At 40.4% G+C, this 20,249-nt stretch overlaps 1 protein-coding gene and 1 long non-coding RNA gene across 3 annotated transcripts in view; one reads left to right on the forward strand and one right to left on the reverse strand.

The window, feature by feature from the left end:
* POC1B (POC1 centriolar protein B) overlaps nt 1–20,249 on the forward strand; it is a 101,592-nt gene that overhangs the window by 22,406 nt on the left and 58,937 nt on the right. Inside the window, exons 2-4 of one of the 2 annotated variants that reach the window (XM_005886279.2) lie at nt 1,471–1,642; nt 5,698–5,877; nt 20,139–20,246. In XM_005886279.2, the coding sequence (XP_005886341.1) occupies nt 1,497–1,642; nt 5,698–5,877; nt 20,139–20,246 (434 nt within the window). In that variant the 5' untranslated portion in view covers nt 1,471–1,496. Of the gene's footprint in view, nt 1–1,470; nt 1,643–5,697; nt 5,878–9,904; nt 10,092–20,138; nt 20,247–20,249 lie in introns of those variants that run through there. The other variant, XM_014533338.1, reaches the window with a different exon arrangement.
* On the reverse strand, nt 8,356–20,224 carry LOC106724776. The gene is made up of 3 exons (XR_001360612.1): nt 20,147–20,224; nt 11,685–11,687; nt 8,356–8,372 (listed from the first exon to the last, which is right to left on the reverse strand). It is a non-coding gene; the product is annotated as an uncharacterized LOC106724776 (long non-coding RNA).

The following is a 20,249-nucleotide window of genomic DNA, read 5'->3' on the forward strand; positions in this document are numbered from 1 at the left end:
TTCTCAACCTTCTGGCCCTTTAAATACAGTTCCTCATGTTGTGACCCCCAACCATAAAATTATTTTCGTTGCTACTTCATAACTGTAATGTTGCTACTGTTATGAATCGTAATGTAAGTATCTGATATGCAGGATGGTCTTAGGCGACGCCTGTGAAAGGGTCGTTCGTCCGCCAAAGGGGTCGCGACCCACAGGTTGAGAACCACTGCCATAGAGGGTATAAATGGTGATGGGAGGGAAAAAAAAGACATTAGTGGGTCAACTGACAAAATTGGAATATAGTTGGTAAATTAAAGTATTGTCAATAATAAATTTCCTGAAGTTGATAACTGTGCTATGTAAGAGAATACCCTTATTCTTAGAAAAACACACTGAAGTATTTAGGAATCAAAGTGCCATGATGATGTATATACTTACTCCCAAATGGTTTGGGGGAAAAACCTGTATTTGTGTGCATACTTGAGGAGAGAGAGAGAGAGAGAGAGAGAGAGAACATAAACAAATTATAAACGAAACTAGAGGCCCAGTGCATGAATTCGTGCGCCAGTGGGGTCCCTCAGCCTGGCCTGCGGGATTGGGCTGAAACCAGCTCTCTGACATCCCCCGAGGGGTCCCGGATTGTGAGAGGGCGAAGGCCAGGCCGAGGGACCCCACCGGTGCACAATTGGGGCTGGGGAGGGATGCAGGAGGTTGGCCAGCTGGGGAGGGACCACGGGAGGGCTCCAGGGTGTGTCCGGCCCGTCTCACTCAGTCCCAATTGGCCGGACCCCAGCAGCAAGCTAACCTACCAGTGGGAGCATATACCCCCTGGTGGTCAGTGCACATAATAGCAAGCCGTTGAGCGGCCTTAGCATATCATTAGCATATTACACTTTGATTGGTTGAACCTCAGACCGGAGGACTGGACACTTAGCATATTAGGCTTTTATTATATAGCATGTGTCAAAATATTAACAAGAGGTGGATCTGGTAGTTGTATTTAATGTTCTTTATATTCTTGTAACTTTTTATAAATGTGAAATTATTTCCACACACACACACAAAAACCAAAACAGTTTTAAAAGAATCATCTCATCCAGCCCTCTCCAGAAAACCATTCAGTCCTCATGACAGAGAGGTTAAGTAACCTTCATCAGTAACCCTGGGAGTTGGAGACAGCACTGACTCCTAGTCCTGTGTTCTCTGTTATGCTGTGCTGTTTTCTCTGCTATGCTGTGCTGCGTTTTTCTAGTAAATAGTCATTGAGCTCTAACCCAACACAGGGGCAGGGACACAGCCACACTTGCATATTCATGGCATAGCTTTCCGTTTCTGTTAAAAATATTTTTGCCGTTACCTGGTCAGCCTTTCAACCTTCAGCCCCTCTATTACCTGGACATCTTGTTATTAGATACGCTGCCCATTGTAACGAGACATGCCTACGTGTTACGTTTTAACAAACAGTGTTTTTATTCTTCTGTTTCTTGATAGGTACTGCTTCTTGGGATACATTTCTCATGCTATGGAATTTCAAGCCACAAGCTAGAGCTTTCAGATACGTGGGTCACAAGGACGTTATAACCAGCGTGCAGTTTTCTCCACTTGGAAACTTACTGGCGTCTGCTTCACGAGACAGAACGGTTAGACTCTGGATTCCTGATAAGTAAGGAAACAAATACCTGGTATGCTCTGGATTTAGAAATGTGAAGGAAAGCTGGCCCCGGCTGCTCCTGGTGCACCTCTCGGGCCCGACAGACTCCCGGTTACCTGTACTCAGTCCGAGTCACACCCGAGCTGTCAAGTCAGACTGCTTCAAAGCGCTTTTTTTCTCATCTTTAACTCATAATTAGGTCTTCTATTTGAAAACTATTTCTAACCATGAAAATATGCTTAATATGTATTAAGTTATGGGGGGGGGGGGGTAGTTATCAATCCCTTAGTAAATTTCATGTAAGCTTTGGACTATCTCCCCAGAGAGATACACATTGGCATGTATAACCAAAAATTGTACAGGTTATTAACCTCCTAAAAGCCCCTTCATGGATCTTTAGGGACCTTTGGATCCTCATTAAAAACCCTTGGGCCAGAACTGTTCTTTGATTCATATCATTCATTATTAGGCTCCAGAATGTTCTTGTTAAAATTTCCTACGAAAGTGTAAGTCATTCTTTTGTTTTAAGGTCCTATCCCATTATAACAAACCTCTCTGTAAGAGACTTTTCAAACCTTAGTTGATATTTTAAGCAATTATTATTAAGCCATGAATTTTTTTAAAGTTTTAAAGTCTTAATTATGCATTTTTTTCAGACATACTTGAAAAGAGAAACAATAGCACAAAGACCCCTAAACCCATAATCATGGATCAGATTCAACAGTTATCAATATTCAGTCAACTTTATTTCATCTATCCCCACCCTCCACCCCCCCCTTTTTTTTTTTTGCTATAGTATTTTTAGAACAAATCCCACACATCACATCATTTCCCCCTGTAAATACTTCAGAAAGTAAGAATTGAGCATTTTCTGACTATTGTGGCAGGATTTGATTGTTGGTTTGTGCCTGAACAGGCACTCCCAAATGAAAGAAAGTTCACAGGGCATTTCCCGTCCACCACCCAATGGAAACTCCATGCTCAGAAATCTGAATATTATCCTGATAGCAGCAAAAACTCTTGATGAGAAATGACATGTTATAATGACACTGTGGATGACAATATAGAGGGAAATTGTAAGGGAGAGAGACTGGTTTGTGGTTTAAAAGGGAAGCATTTTCTAAAATCCTTAATTTTGGAAATTGAGAACCAGCACAACACAGCCTCAGTTACCCATTACTAACTCAAGGTAACCTCAGTGAACAAACCATAGAGGGGTACCTGAGCTAAAAGCACACTGCATCATTAATCTGCACTGACTAATCTAAGTACAATGATTATGCTTGTGTAGCTATTTCTTGTTCCTCTTTTTAAATCACAGTGGGGCCAGGGCAATAGCGGATCATGGCAATGGGAAGGGAACTCTTGCATCAAGTTCTCTGTTGCTGCATAACAGTATTCAAAACATAGTAGCTAAATACAGTAACTATCATTTCTCACAATTTTATGGGTTGTCCGGATGATTCTTCTGCCCCATTTGGGGTTGCTAGTAGCGAGGTTGGCTATTACTTTTGCAGCTTCACTAAGCTGACAGTAGGGCTGGCAGATACAACACCTCGCTCGTAGGCCAAGGGCCTTGGTGCTGGTTATTGGCTGGGGCACCTTGGTCCTCCATATGCCCTCTCCATGACAGGATAGGGACTTCTGTATAGCATGGTAGGATAGTAAAGCAGAAGCTGCTAGACCTTGTAAGGGCCAGGCCTGAAACTTGCACAGTGTCACTTCTGCCCCATTCTGTTGGTCGAAGTAATTCACATCAGCCCAGATTCAAAGGGTGGACAAATCAGCAGATTCCACCTCCTGTGGGGAGGAGTGGCGTGTGTGTTCAGAGATGAGAGAAATTGTGGGCAGCCATATTTTCAGGCAGACAACTTCAGGTGACTGGGAGGCTAAAAAATAATAGTGGAAGCAGGTCTGGCCTGGAGTTTGTCATGGTAGACAGTCAAGGGAATGTGGGCAGAAAGGACAGGTAAGTATGTAGGAGGCAGAGTGTCTACGTTAAGGCAAGGTAAGGAACTAGAAACCACTTGAGCACTGGCACAATAAACAAGGCGCTCTTATCTCGTGGATTTTTTTCAAACATGCTTCCTGTTGAGACCAGATACAGGCAAGGCCAGCCTACACTGAGAGGAGGGCCTTTAGAAAGAAGGCAAGCAGGCTAGCCTGCTGGAGTGCACAGTGTAGAACTAAAGGGCAGGGCCGATTTTGATGATACTGGCTGTCTCTTGGCTTCCTGGTCATAGCAGATGTCAAGGCTTTTCTTTGTTTTTCTCTGAGTCTTATACCTGAATTGAGCCCCAACTGTATTCTGACCTCTACTCAACAAACTTTCTCTGAAACCTCACTGGACTAGTCCCTGAATGCTACCTCCTATCTTTTTAAATACTGATTTTAGTTATTCCTGCTGTAGAATCATGACAGTCACCTAGGCCACTAGAAGTATAAGCCAGGATGGATCTAAGGACCTTTAAGTATTGCCTCTTTGCAGTGGAATTCAACAAAACACATTGAGCTCTTTTCATGTGTCTGACATTGCGCTAGATTCTGGTCTTATAGAGATGAATAAACCATCATTCCTATCCTCAAAAAACTTACTGCTTAATAGGAGAGAAACAGGTCTATTAAAAAAAAATGCTACATAATGTAATAAGCAAAATAGATGGAGGAGATGGGGCAATTCATCCTGTCCGGCTGGTCCAGGAGGTCTGGGGTGGGGAAGTAGTTCAGGCTGAGAAAGCAGTGATTTCAGGTGTGTATTCAGCACTGTGGCTGTTCTCAGAATACAAAGTTCAGAGCAGTGGCAGGATGTCTGCCAAAGACCTTGAGTGCTGTGCCTTTTTCTGGAGGGTGGCCAGTGACACATTGACACTGGGATCTACTAGTACATGCTTGGAGTTAACAAGGTAGTAAGTACAGTGTGTAGGTGACTGGAGGGGGATAAAAAATTAGAGCAGGGAGACCAGCTAAGAGGCTTTTGCAATAATCAAGGTGAAGGATATTGAGGGCATATCAACCTTAAAGCAAGTATAGCTGGGACCGAAAGAGGAGGAGGGATTCAAAAGATACTTGGGCAGTGACAGTGATAGCACTATCACTCAGTAGGTATGTGGACCTACTGGGTGTGGGAGGAGAGGCAGTGGGTGGCACTGAATGTGACTTCCAGACTTCTGCAAATTCTGTTCCTGATCTTTCACAAACAGTTATGGTGATTATCCTTCTAAGGTATCACCTGTATAGATATGACTTTATAATGGGAAAATGACTAAGTCTGGATGTGGTGTAAAGTGAAAGTGCCTCGGAAACTTCGGAACACCGGCACAGAGTAGTATTTCCCAAATGTCACCTTGTAACTCCAGTGCTATCTACTCGCCTGCTCTGAGCTGTTTTAACATTTTTTTCCTGCTTCTTAAATGCCACGTGTTATTTTCTCCATCCGTTTTTCATACCCTAGCCAAGAAAAAAAAAATAGCACCTGAAATTTCAAGGTGTTGAGAACAGAAGTGCTATGTTGTTACCATTTATTCTTTGTTTTGCTTCTGAGGTAAGACTGGGCCTGAGGCCAGCCAGGCCTTACATCCACCCAGATCTTAGTTCTCATTGCTGGTGGTGGAAACAGGAAAGTTGGAGGCAAATCTCCCCCTTCCCAGACTTGTGACCCCAGTTTTAAAACATTGCCTTGGTGCTATTCATTTCATCAATCATTAGCTTTTCGAGGGTTCAGGTTCTTTAAACTATATATTGCTATTTTTAGTGGAACAGTGGAATGGCAGGAACTTAAAAGGCATAGTAGAGATTTGTTCAAAATATTATTTTCCTAGCTTCCAATGAAAACATAAAGAGCAAATGCATTTCCAGGGTCTCTCTTGTTAAGTAACAGTTGTGACCTCAGTTGACAAAAGCAGCTTGAAACAGTATTGATGAAGAGTGAATACAGTACAACACAACCTTTTCATACTGGTGTTAGTTTTACAAGAGTTAAGCTGTTTTATGTTTCAGAGTCTATATACTGGTTAGCTATTGATTATACTTAAATCAAATGTTGTAAATATTGAACTGTTTCTTTCCAGGAGAGGGAAGTCCTCTGAATTTAAAGCTCATACAGCTCCAGTTCGAAGTGTGGACTTTTCTGCAGATGGGCAGTATCTAGCTACAGCTTCTGAAGACAAATCCATCAAAGTATGGAACATGTATCGCCAGCGCTTCTTATATTCCTTGTGCCGACATACACACTGGGTGCGCTGTGCCAAGTAAGTGCATAAAGTTTCATAAGATTTCCACATTTTCCCTGCCATAGTCTATATTTGCCCTCCACCTCCCAGAAAAGGAGTTAGTTTTCCTTCTTTCCTCCCTCCCTCCCTCCCTCCCTCCCTCCCATCCAGCAAACATTTATTCTGTGCCTGGGAACACAACAGGGATGAGGACAATGGTAAACAAAACAGTCACAAACTCGTGCTCTCATGAAGCTTACATTCTAGAGAGGGGAGACAGGCAGCAAACAAATAGGAAAATGGATGTGGTAGGTGAGATGGTGGTAAGTTTTAGAGAACAAAACAACTGGATTAGAAGGGAAGCTGCAATTTTAAGCAGGGTGTTAGGCCGTCCTCACAAAGGGCGGGGGGTGTGGGGCGGGGGGAGGACTTTGAGCCTAGACCTAAAGGAAGGGTGGGAAGGAGGCTTGACGATACTTGGGAAGAGAGGGTCTTGGATAGAGGAGCAAGTGCCACAGCCCTGAGGCTGGAGCCTGGGGGCTGGTTGAGGACAAGTAGGAGACTGGTGGGGGGCAGAGCTGGGGAGGGAGCAGGAGAGATCCAGAGGAAAATCTGGCCAATCAGGAGTGGCTCTGACGTACACCCTGAGAGAGATGAGATGCCACTGGACCAGGTTCATTTTCTCAGTTACACTTTAATGGAATCACTAGGAGTGCTATATGAAGAAGAGACTTTAAAGTCAGGGCAGAAGCAAGGAGGTGTTGGGAGACTGTTGCAATAGTTCCCATCCTGGCCTGGACCGTCCCAGCTGGTGGCACTGGAGATTTTGAGAAGTAGCTGGATTCTAGATTAGTAGTTTGAAGGTACAGCCAACAATACGTGCTGTCACTTTGGATGTGACAGAGAAAGAGAGGAACCAAGAATGACTCCATAATCTTGGCAGTGTTCTATTGGGAGAAGTGCTGCTATAGGTGTTACTGTCAGCTGACAGCCACGGACAAGGGGGACTTATATCCCTACCACAAACAATCATACTGCTGGGCAAAGTAAACTAAACAGCTGTTTTTAGACACTGTACAGAAACTACACAGGGTTTTGAATCCTGACACATGGAAACAAATGAGATGAGCACCAAATCCAAACCAGATTTCTACCTGGGAGCATTTTTCAGTCCATGGCACAAGGACATAGAGCCCAAGGAGACAGCAGCAGTCTTGCTGGGCAAAGAAAACAGAAATTAGAATTCAGAACTGCTACGGGGCTGGAGTTTAGAGGGCAGGAAGTGGGAAAGACACTATGAAGAGTAGAAACCCCCAAAAGATCTGCCTATGAATTCCACTGAGTCTTTGGTCAAATACAAAGCTGCTTATGCACAGGGGACTGAGGCTTGGCAGAGAACAATTACTGGGAGACTGTGAGCTGAACAGAGTACATATAAGGGGAGTATCAATAAAAATGATCTCCACCTTCATATTAAAAATGCAAACCAGAAGACACTGGGATGACATATTTAAAGTCCTGAAAGAAAAAGTACCCACTGAACTAGAATTCAACATCTCAGCAAAAATATCCTTTAAAGAGGATCAACAAAAAGTTGAGAGAATTTATTACCAATAGACCTGCACTACAAGAATAGTAAATAAAGTTTCTTAGGCTGAAGGGAAATGATACCAGATGGAGACTTGGATCTACTAGTACACAAAGGAATAAAGAGTGCTAGAAAAGGTAAATATGGGGGTACATACTAGCAATAGACTTTTTGTTTCTTATTTCTTTGAAAAATGGTTGCTTAATGTATTGTGGGCTGATATCATATATAGATATAAGAGGTGGGTAAATGAAGTATATTTTGGTAAGTTCTAACATTAGAACTTTTACAAGTTCTGACATATATAAAATGGCATAAAATTAATTCAAGAGTACAGGGTGATACATTAAGGATGTATATTATAACTTCTAGAGATTACCAATAAAAAACACACACAACATGGACAAAGAATAAAGCTAAAAAGCCTGCAGAGGAAATAAAATGGGATACTAAGAAATACTCAATTAATCCAAAAGAAAAGCAGGAAAAATAAACAAATGAGATAAATAGAAAACAAAGAGCAAAAGAATTTATGAAAGGTTGAAAGGTCACCAATTAAGTGAAATTTTGGTCTTCAAAGTATTCCCTTAGTAAGCATAATCCCCAGTCTGTATCACATATCTGTGCTAGGTCTAGAGTTGAAAGAAACAGTATTAGCCTCAAGGAGCTTTTACAGTTCAAGGGTAAGAATAAGATACCAAATAATTATAAAATGGTGTGTCCTATGAGAAGGTGATACACAAGATGATAAGGGAATCTCTGAGTGGGGCATTGAACTAGACTTGTGTGAGGAAAAGTCAAGGAAGGTATTCCTGGCTCAAAACTGAGGAAAGGAAAGGAGAAGGGGAAACAGCAGCTTATTATCAGATGGGAGGAGGGTGGTAAACCGGTTCATGGAAGGAATCAGCAGGAGTAAGCACTGTAGCCTGGGAGTTCAGAGTGTGCTCTGGGAACATGTATTATTCATTCAGCTATGGCTAGACACAGGAAACAAAGTGGGACAAGGTCGGGGAGGAGGTGGAGAAGGCTCAGGTTCACTGGATGACATGAAAAGATTTTACTTCATCCTACAGGAAATACAAAGACACGAGGGCTTGGAATTGGGAAGAAACATGATCATTTCTGAGCTCTTCTTTACTAATTGGTCTATTAACCAGCATGACTACAGTAAGAGGGTCCATGCCAAGATTCGCATGCCTATCTGCACCGCCTTGTTACCACTGGGCAAATTAGGTTATGGCTCTCAGCCTCTGCAGACTGTTGTGAGGATGAGAAATGCAAGTTGACTGTGTTGGGGACTGAGTGGAGCCCTGGGGCTGCCATTCCTCCAGCTGGGCCCCTTTAGATAGGGAGCAGCTTGGGAATGGGAAGGAGCCACTGCAAATGTTGTTATTCCTTATCCATTCATGAAAAGGAAGCGATGGTGGGACTCTTCATGGCTGTCTGCCTGGCATCCATTCCCCATAGGGTGGTAATGGTGCCCAAGTTTTCTCTGAGGAACCAGCCCTCACCCACGGCCCATTCCCGTGTTACGCCTGTGCTGGAGAGGCCCTATCTCCAGCTCCAGCAGTAGGCTTTCATCTCAGGCCTGCCATGCAGATCAGAGCATCTCCCTCCACTAGGAGTTAGTCGTGTTGGGACCTCAGGACTTTCCTCTGGGATTGCTTTCTCTAGGCTCAGTTAAGCCTGTAGCTGCTGAGGGATGCCGTGGGAATGATGCTGATTCCCAGGAGAGCAGAACTGTGAGGTAAAGCAGAATGAATGGCTGTCTAGTTACATAGTGTAGTTTCTGGATACAGCTATACCTGGAATTTTTAGCACGTGTGTGGGGGAGGGGAGATATGAGCCTGGAAAAAAATTTCCTTTTGCTTTTATTTTTTAAAGGCACTTTCCAGTTCTAGCCGGTTTGGCTCAGTGGATAAAGTGTTGGCCCGTGGACTGAAGGGCCTCGGATTCAATTCCAGTCAAGGGCACCAGGCTCCATTCCCAGCCCCAGTCTGGACATGTGCGGGAGGGCAACCAGTCGATGTCTTCCACATCGATGATTCTCTCTCCCTGTCTCTCCCCCTCCCACTCTCTATAAAAATCAATGGAAAAGTATCCTCCGGTGAGAATTAACAAAAAATAAAATAAAGGCACTTTCCATAGGAAGTGATAGTTTTGTAAAAGTGGGAGTTATCATGTGCACTCAAGACACCTGCTTTATCTCCAGGCCAACACCACTGCCTTAATTTTTAGCATCACTGGTTCTAGTAGAGACTTCTGCAGTAACCTCCTAAATGTTCTCCTTGACTACAGATTTGCCTTCATTCAGCCTTTCTCCCCACCCCCTACTGCCTCCAAAGAGACCTTCTGAAATGTAAATCCCATCATGCTGCTCCTCAGCTTAAAAGCATTCTGACTCCTTGCCCTGGCACATCTGCTTGCCTTCTGTTTCAGCCTCATCTTTTGTCCCTTTCACCATTCACCTTGTTATAGCTACCCACGTGTGTGAGGTTCCGTTATGATCTGTGCCTTTCCACATGCTGCCTGAAACACCTGGAATAACCCAGATCCCACCTTCCCTTCACAACCCTGTCCTGCATCTCTTCCTCCAAGAAGTGTTTGGCCTCTCCCAGGCTGAGTTTGTTGATTCCTTATGCTGCCACATTGCTCCGTTTATGAGGTCTGTCAGTTTAGGCCTCCCTTTCCTATTTGAATTACAGATATTTTATTCAGGTTGTATTCTCTTTTCAGGCACTGGTCTAAATTGTATAGATACTACAGGGAGCAAAGTACAAAATTCCTGTGCTCATGGAGCACCTTCTACCAAAGGGAGATGAGACAGTAAACAAATATATTAGTGATATGTGCTCTGCAGGAAAATACTGTAGGATAATGTGCTAGAGAGTGATGGGGGTGGTCTTTTACAGATGGTGGTTGGGGAAGTGTCTTTTCTAAGGAACATTGACTGAAGTGAGGTAGCTAGCGAGGCAGAGTGGGGAAGAGTGTTCTGAGTAGAATCAGATACAGTGGAGGAGCACTGTAGAGTTAATTATAGAGTGGGGAAGGCTCAGAGTTGTACAAAAACGTGGTTTGAATGAATCGATGAATCGGTGAGTGACCAGGTAGCTTGGGTGGGCGTTCTCTTGAGGCAGGAGTCATTTTTGTGGATTCTTTGTATAAAATTCAGGATACTGCAATACATCTTGCATGGAGAATGTTTACATGGCTTCGCTAATTTCTTTTTCCATTTTGGTCTACCTCTGTTCAGGTTGGTAATTTTTATACTCAGCACACCTGGTCTTAATGGAATGCCTGTATCTTGCTGGTACATTGTGGTTCTGAGGTTTGTTTTTAAAAATCATTTGCTTTCTTACTGTTTGGAGGGAGTGATTCATATGAAATACTCCAGAGAACTCTCTGGAAGAATGTTCTTAGAATAAATAATTGGGTTAAATTGAATGAATAAAGATTTCATCTTGGTAACTTTCCTTATAGGTGCTCTACAACAAGCTTAGAGATTCTTCTCACGTATTTATTACAGTGTTTTTTTCTTGGCTCAACTTACTGCTGTGAGAGACAAAGAGAATTGAGAGGATCCAATTGACCGCTCAGGCTCAGCCTCTCAGAGTGTTTGTGCAACTTCCTGTGAAAATACAGCCTTAATAGCGTCATCCTAGTCCAGGACTTTCTTCCAAAGTCTGAAGTACTAGAAGTCCTGTTTCTGCTCTTTACCCAGAGATGAGAAAGCTCAGAGGGAATCTAAGCCCACTTAAGAAATTTAGGAAACGTAAACCAGATACCAGTTTACTTATTTACAGTGACAGCACTAACTTTCAAGTGGACTAGAAGATTTGTGTGCCTCAGCCAGGGTCTTCCTTTGCCAAGAAAGTCACAATAAGACTTCAGTGGGCCCTGGAACCAAAGCAAGAGAGTTTGTTGAAAAAAATCTTGATGGATGGTTTCCTCGGGTTGGGATAGTGAGGTGGACCTATCTTTGCCACATACACACCTGCCAAGGAATCAGAGGGATCAGTTCTGCTGGCCAGGTCCTCTCTCCCTGGGCCTGACAGGAGATATGCTGTTGCTCTGGCCTCTTGAGTTGCTGGGCACCTCCCTCTTTCAGGTAGTGCAGTTTTGTTGCTTCGTTTCAGCAAAGAGAGAGCAGGAAGTAGCTAAGAGCATGGGCTCACTAGCATGTGATCATGGGAACATGACATAACCTCTCAGGGCCTTTGTCTGCTCTTTTGTAATTGAGTACAAAGGGGTACCTTACCTTCTTCATAGTCATCATGAATAAACAGGTTAATGAATGTAACTAATGTCAGCTATTAATTACCCTCACATTCCAATTTTTTCCTCCCCAGGATTATACTGCAGTCATGTTTAGGTTGTGTCTAAAAGTCATTTCACATATTTGCACATAGTTTTAGAGGTTGCTACTATATATAGTAACTACTATCCTCCTTTGAATGCATTTTATATATTTAACTATCAGAGGATAACTTTATTTTCAAGTACTTGGGTCTGAAAGTCTCCGTCTTTTCATTGGCATGTGTATTCTGTTTAACTTTATGTAACTAGTACTATGATTAGGTTAAAGTCTACCATTTTGCTCTTTGTTTTCTATTTATCTCATTTGTTTATTTTTCCTGCTTTTCTTTTGGATTAATTGAGTATTTCTTAGTATCCCATTTTATTTCCTCTGCAGGCTTTTTAGCTTTATTCTTTGTCCATGTTGTGTGTTTTTTATTGGTAATTTCTAAAAGTTACAATATGCATCCTTAACATATCACTCTGTACTCTTGAATTAATTTTATATGTGTCAGAACTTGTAAAAGTTCTAATGTTAGAACTTACCAAAATATACTTCATTTACCCACCTCTTATATCTATATATGATATCAGCCCACAATACATTAAGCAACAATTTTTCAAAGAAATAAGAAACAAAAAGTCTATTGCTAGTATGTACCCCCATATTTACCTTTTCTAGCACTCTTTATTCCTTTGTGTACTAGTAGATCCAAGTCTCCATCTGGTATCATTTCCCTTCAGCCTAAGAAACTTTATTTACTATTCTTGTAGTGCAGGTCTATTGGTAATAAATTCTCTCAACTTTTTGTTGATCCTCTTTAAAGGATATTTTTGCTGAGATGTTGAATTCTAGTTCAGTGGGTACTTTTTCTTTCAGGACTTTAAATATGTCATCCCAGTGTCTTCTGGTTTGCATTTTTTAATATGAAGGTGGAGATCATTTTTATTGATACTCCCCTTATATGTACTCTGTTCAGCTCACAGTCTCCCAGTAATTGTTCTCTGCCAAGCCTCAGTCCCCTGTGCATAAGCAGCTTTGTATTTGACCAAAGACTCAGTGGAATTCATAGGCAGATCTTTTGGGGGGTTTCTGCTCTTCATAGTGTCTTTCTCACTTCCTGCCCTCTAAACTCCAGCCCCATAGCAGTTCTGAATTCTAATTTCTGTTTTCTTTGCCCAGCAAGACTGCTGCTGTCTCCTTGGGCTCTATGTCCTTGTGCCATGGACTGAAAAATGCTCCCAGGTAGAAATCTGGTTTGGATTTGGTGCTCATCTCATTTGTTTCCATGTGTCAGGATTCAAAACCCTGTGTAGTTTCTGTACAGTGTCTAAAAACAGCTGTTTAGTTTACTTTGCCCAGCAGTATGATAGTTTGTGGTAGGGATATAAGTCCCCCTTGTCCAGAACTGAAAGTTCTGCCAAAGGAATTTAGTGGAACCTGACTAGCTAATTTCAGTATTCATAAGGATGAGATAAATGTGCAAGAATAATCAAGAAACAGTGACAGGAAAAAAATTAGAAGGAACTCAGTATAAAACTTTAGAAATTAAAATATGATGATAATGGTACAGGATTAGGAAAATAGGTCATAGAAAGGCTAGAAACAGGCCCATATGTATTTTATGTTGAAGATAGCATTTCCAACCATTGGGGAAGTGAATGGACTATTTAATATGTAGTTAAGATAGTTGGATTTCTAGTTGGAAAAATATAAAGTAGGATTTGTATTGCATACCATACATTTACAAAAATTGTAGATGAATTAAGCAATTAAATTCTAAAAATAGTCCAAGTGATACTGTTCTTCTTCCAAATGCATGGACAGTGTATTTAAATGAATATAGAGGGTCATTAGAGCAATTGTTTCTCCCTTTAGTCATTGAATTTTGAATATATGCCATGAACTTAATTAATAAAAATTCTGTGTGCCCAGTACTTATGAGCTTTTCCCTGAAGCCCAGACTTACTCCACAGGACGCAGAGGTGGTGTGGTGCCCATTAGTGTAAAAAGAGATGAACAGTTATGTTCTCTGTACTAACCATTGTTTATGACCATTCATGTTAATTTACAGAAATATTTTTAAGATATGCCAGCTATTGGGAAATATATTAATGCTTTTAAAATATAAGTTAGTATAGTCTTTTTAGAAATCCGTGTGCAAAATATATCAGGAGTCTTTGTTACAGCAATTCCACAACTAGAAATTTATTCTAAATACCCTTTTGTATTCAAAGGAAAATGCCTTATACTCAAAAATACTGCTTTCAGTATAATTTATAATGGCGAAATATTGTAAACAAGCATTTTTTTTCTGAATAAAGAAAACTGGTTAAATAGTTTAGATTATTATGTAGCTATAAAAAAGGGAAATATAAGCAAGTAATTACATTAAAACATGTTTATCTTAGGGGGAGAGGGCGGACAAAATTCAGAACTTATGATTATAATATGGAAGGAGTATACATGAACAAAGGTAAAGTACCTATTACACACAAAATATTAACTGGAACTTGGGTGATGGAACTATGAACTTTTTTACTTACTATAATTCCTAGTTTTTTATCTTTTTTAAATCTTTATTATTAAAAGTATTACAGATGTCCCCTTTCCTAGATTTTTAAACGAAGTAATTTTCCTTTAATGAGTAATGGAGAAAAAACATTTATCTTTTGAAATATATATATGGGTGAGAATTATTACCCATTTTGGGGGCAAAATAATGCTTTTAAAAGTTAGGATTCACAGACAGTAGAGGGGGTGAAGGCCTGTGCTGGGGGGTGGGAGTGGGCAGGGAGAGGTCAATGGGGGAAAAAGGAGACATATGTAATACTTTCAACAATAAAGTGTTTTAAAAAATAAATAAAAAGACTCTATTAAAATAAATAAATAGATAAATAAGTAAATGTTAGGATTATTGTAGCCCTGAGTTTTTCTGTTTTTTTTAAAAATATATTTTATTGAATTTTTACAGAGAAGAAGGGAGAGGGATAGAGAGTTAGAAACATCGATGAGAGAGATCGATCAGCTGCCTCCTGCACACCCCCCAGTAGGGATGTGCCCGCAACCAAGGTACATGCCCTTGACCGGAATCGAACCGGGGACCCTTCAGTCCGCAGGCCGACGCTCTATCCACTGAGCCAAACCAGTTCGGCTGTAGCCCTGAGTTTTAAAAAATAATGTATAATGTGAGATAACTTAGTTATCTTTATGGTATTCTTAGTCAAAAATAAGTAGAACTTAATGAGACTTTTCCAACATTATTGCTTTTACGGCATTAATTTTTACAGGGAAAATCTGCCTTTAAATTTCAGTTGTTGGTAGTGTTACATGAGATCTTTAGCCATCTAAATTGAAGGTATTTTTGTTATTGTGCTAAAATATATATAAGATAAAATTTACCATTTTCAATATATAATTCAGTGGCATTAAGTATGTTCATATTGTGTGACAAATTGCAAAGATTTTAAGTATAAGCTCTCATTGGCTATAATTCTAAGTTAGTGCGAATTCCCTTAGAAAGTTTTTTTCTTGTGCCATAAATGTTTACTGAGGATGTAGTCAGTACCGTGCACTGTGCCTAGGGACACAACTGTGAATAAGACAGATGTGGTCTTGGAGCTTACATTTTGTTAGGGAAGTAAACAGAACACGTGGCTGTAAGGGAGGCGTGTGCATATGAGTAATGTTAAGAACACCTCCTGAGGAGTTAACCTGGGGGAGGGGGAAATTCAGGAAGGCTTTTCATGAAAAAGTGAGGGGAGCAGAGACTTGAAGGAGTAAGATCCTTTTAGGTAATTCAAACTAGATAAAGAGTAGGGGAAGGTATTTGAGGCATAGGGAACAAATGTGTGTGAGGAAACAGCTGAGGCAGGAGCAAGGTCCTGAGAAAAAAGGGGTGTGGTGTCAGAAAGGGGGGGGGTGATGAAGATGAAGAGACAGGAGGGCAGATCCAGAGGACCTGATAAGCAGTGGTAAGGGTGTCAGACTTTTTCCCAAGGGAAATGTGAAACCACCAAATGGTTTTAATTTGAAAAATTTGATTTCCAATTTAAAGATCACTTTTCTTGCATGTAGAGAATGACGTAGCGGGGCCCATTGTGGTTTGAAGAGATGGGGCTAATCATGGATTACAATGTAGGGGAATGGAGGGGAAAGAGGAATCGAGCATGATTGCTAGGTTTCTGACTTCAGAAACTGTTTATTCAGGAAAGTAACACTTTCCAGAAGCTGTCTGAGGAGGAAGGTGAGTTTAGATTTGGACAAGTTCAGAGTCAGGGGTGCCTAGGGCTATCCAAGAGGAGACACCCAGTAGGCAATTGTACTTAAGGGTGGAGATCCAGGAGAGAAGTCTGGGCACATAAATGATGGATGACCCAACAAATAATTAGCATACTTAAATGTTTTTGTACCTCTTTCATCTGTTTTTTGTCTCTCAACAGTTGCAGGAGTGAATCCTGTTACTGCAACAGATGGTTTCTCTTCTAATGCTGACCAGCACTTAAAAAAACATAAATGTTTTGCTTATTGTCTTGAACTTCAACTTCAATGTGTAAACACAACCCCATTAAAGCAAACTGAAACTGCTTGTTTTTTGAGTCTATGAAAGTTTGAGGTCTGAATGCAATCGAAAGTCTCAACATTATCTAAATAGAAAGTGGTGGCCAGGGGGGTTATGAGTTTCACAAGGTTACAGAGCTGGGCAGTTGCAAAACTCTGTATTAACTGGGCAGTCTTATTTCCACTGCTTTTTGCTGCTTCCCTCTCCTGTTGAATACTGCTGACTTCAGAGTACCACGTACTAATGATTTGTTTCTTAAAGGACATGGACAATGCCCACTCTGGTCTCACAATCCTGAGGGCTAGAAATTTGTTTTTATAGAATTCTTATCTAATGATAAGAAATATTTAAATGAGTATTTTGATTTCTTATGAAACCACTTTAAAACGTCTCATGGTTCATGGGCCCATTTGGCTGTGTAACGAATGAATAACTATTTATGTACATATAGACATGCAGTTTTACATACAGTTTTGGGAACTCCATAGATTCCAAGTTAAAGATCTATTATATAACTCTTAGGCTGCTTTCAAGGAAATGTGAACCAGTTTTTCTGGAAAGTGTTCAAGAATTTCCTCATTCTCTCAAATGAGTACCAATACATTTTAAAGGATTGAATAGTAACTAGTTCAATTAACTTTTCAAATGCCTTATAGACAGTCCACATCTCCTGATCCATTAGTCACCATTGACTAATAAAATATCCATCTTGGTGACACAGTCTCTGGAAATTTTAAAAGACTGTTGATGGTACTGAATTAGAGAATTAGAAATCTATTAATGTCTCAGAGCCCTGATCAAAGTCAGGGCAAAGAAAAGCCCATTTTATTGGTGCTTACTTATTTTTTTATGAATCTAATTAAAAGTGAAAGGGAAGGAGAAGATACAAGCCACCATCTTTACTTTTAACCCCTCCAAAGGCAAAAAACATATACAGAAAGCAGGAATTATAATATAGTGTCCAGAGGAGGGGCAGGGCCTTTACCCTGAGTCTCCCTCTGGTCATGTGGAGTTGGGGGTAGAAACCTCTCCCTCTGCTGCCAGCTTCTTCCCACTACCTCCTCTGTTCTCTATCGGATGTTTGCCTTCCCTTCCTTCCTTTAGCATGGGGAAGCTTCTCTCAGACTATAACCCATCCTGCTCAAGATAAATTTCTACGTTGAAAAATGTCTCTTATTTATAGCCCCTCCTTCTTAGGATGAATTCTATCTGGCCAGTATACCTCCTTTCTCTTTTTCACAAGTTGCTTTAAAAACATGTATCTTCGATGGAGTTTCTAATGATAAATTGGCACATTTTTTGTTTTATCACTGTCTACAACATATTATTTGTGTGCCCTCCCTTCTGTTAACTCCCTAGATTGAAAGCTTCCTGGACACAGGGATCTCCATTTCATTTGCCACTATATTCCTGTGACCCAGCACGTTGTCCAGTGCCTGGTTCTGGCAGGTGCTCAGTGAATATTTGAATGAATGAATGAGTGAATGAATGTCCTTCCCATAAACTCGTCTGGAACACTGACAGTGTATGGTAATGCAAGCGGATTTTTATTAAAGGATAGTCCAGTGGTTACCTGTCAGAGCCGATCACGGAGTGTCTGAGGAGCACTGCCTCAAGCTTCTCCACTGTAGGGCCTTCTGTGGTCACACAGGAGCCACACAGAACTTTGTGTGTCCCAAATCCTTTGGCCAGTAGAGGACACTTCCCTTTCAGTAGGGACCCAGCAGAGTGACTGAGAGTTTAGCTATGGAACCAGATTGTCTGGTTCTCATCTTCCTGGTCGCGTGACTCTGGCAGTTACTGATCCTTTATGTGCCCCGTTTATACATCTGTAAATTGAGGCTAGCAGTAGCACCTGTTTTGTAGGGTTGATTGAGGATTAAAAGAGTTGCTATAGGGTTAGCAGGATAGTGATGATGATGGTGGTGGTGGTAGGATTTAGTCAATAATGTAGGGTGAGGATTTCTGTACTTTGTTTTTAATCTGATCATTCCATTTTATTACTTTTTTTTCATCATTGCTCTCTTAAAATGTAAGAATCAAGTCATCTCCGAAATATTCTTACCATTTGAAGAAATATTCACATTAGGTAATATTTTTTAAAGATAGCTTATTAAGAGATGCAATTTAATTCATTGAATTAGTTGTTTACATTATTATGTAATGTTTATTTTCATGGGGATACTAAGTAGGTTTCTTATCCCCAGGGTCTGTGTAAAATAAATTTCATCTGTTTGGAGCATTTCTAGAATACTGTCCTTCATATTTGAATCTTCATCACATATTTTCTGCTGGAAAAGATTAATAATATATCACATTATTATAAAATCACCCTGAACTACCATCATGGAAGATATTTTCTTACAAGATTATTTTCTTGAATTTTAAAGATTATTTTATGTAGAATTTAATTGTGCTTCTGTGTCTTTTCTTTTTTAAATGGTGAATCCATAGGCGCCAGATCCCAAGTTTCTGTCAGGAAGAATTATTCTTAGGTCAGCCTTAAGAACAGGAAGGGAGGAGAGAATCAAATGAGAGAGAATAAAAAGAAAAGCCTTTAATTATAATCTACACCCACAATTGATGACATAGCAATCTGGGCCTAGAGAGAAATACCAATAAGATTGAAACATAATCAGTCTGTGACCTAAATTTGTCTTTTTTTGGGTTTTGTTATCACTAAAATATTAATGACAAAAATACTATTCATAATTTTCTAGTAATCTAAAAAAATTTTTTTTTGTCTTCTGCTCTTCTATCCTAGAAAGGCACTTAGGGTAGGAGGAAACTTTGAAAAGGATCTTAAAATGGAAGGAGAGCATAGAAACAGTAGACAAACCGTGTGAGAATTTAGTCATTTGTTTTTTAATGGGGCATGTGGATGATAGGTGTGTCCATGAAGGAGTTTCCGTTCCATGTTAATGAGTTGTCCTACTTTCAGTCCAGTGGAGCTCTCTGGCCTCCTCATGTCCAGGAACTTATGGGTTTGGGGAGCTGCTTCTTTTGTTGATGATATCATTTAATTTTAATTCTAAACACACAAGTCCTTTTCTTATAAAAAACTTAACTACAGGGTTGGGGGGGCGGTGAACAATAAAGGCTCTCTTGGGTCATATGGGTAACACCAAAAAATGACAGATATAGGAGAAAGAAATAAAGATGTTTTAAAAAGCAAGGTACATGGCAAAAAGAAAAAAGGCAAGGTACTTGGCTTGGAAGGAGTGCAGAGATGAACCAAAAAACTACAACAGGTGCCATAAAGCTAAATTATTTAAATAAAAGAATGAAAGGAGAAGAACCTTGGTTAATCTATATCAGCGGTTCTCAACCTGTGGGTCGCGACCCTATGGGGGTCGAACGACCCTTTCACAGGGGTCGCCTAAGACCATCAGAAAACACATATATAATTACATATTGTTTTTGTGATTAATCACTATACTTTAATTATGTTCAATTTGTAACAAGGAAAATATATCCTGCATATCAGATATTTACATTACGATTCATAACAGTAGCAAAATTACAGTTATGAAGTAACAACGAAAATAATTTTATGGTTGGGGATCACCACAACATGAACTGTATTAAAGGGTCGCGGCATTAGGAAGGTTGAAAACCACTGATCTATATGGTGTGATTTGATCTTTTAATGGCCTATCAGTGTCCTTTGTCGTGCTTATTTTTAGTTGAAAAGATGGTGGTTGCAGAATAAGACGTTGCTGCACCGTGTGGTAACAGTGGTCTCCAATATTTAATATGTACAGCCTGACTTGTGTATGGTGGGAGTGGGATGGCTGTGATTGTGATTATCGGGAGCCTTTCACAGAAACAGTATTCTTTCTTGTGCTTTCCAGATTTTCACCCGATGGAAGACTAATTGTATCATGTAGTGAGGATAAAACTATAAAAATTTGGGATACCACAAGTAAGCAGTGTGTCAGTAATTTCTCAGATTCTGTAGGGTA

The sequence above is a fragment of the Myotis brandtii genome, unplaced genomic scaffold (genome assembly GCF_000412655.1).
Source record: "Myotis brandtii unplaced genomic scaffold, ASM41265v1 scaffold967, whole genome shotgun sequence".
NCBI lineage: Eukaryota > Metazoa > Chordata > Mammalia > Chiroptera > Vespertilionidae > Myotis > Myotis brandtii.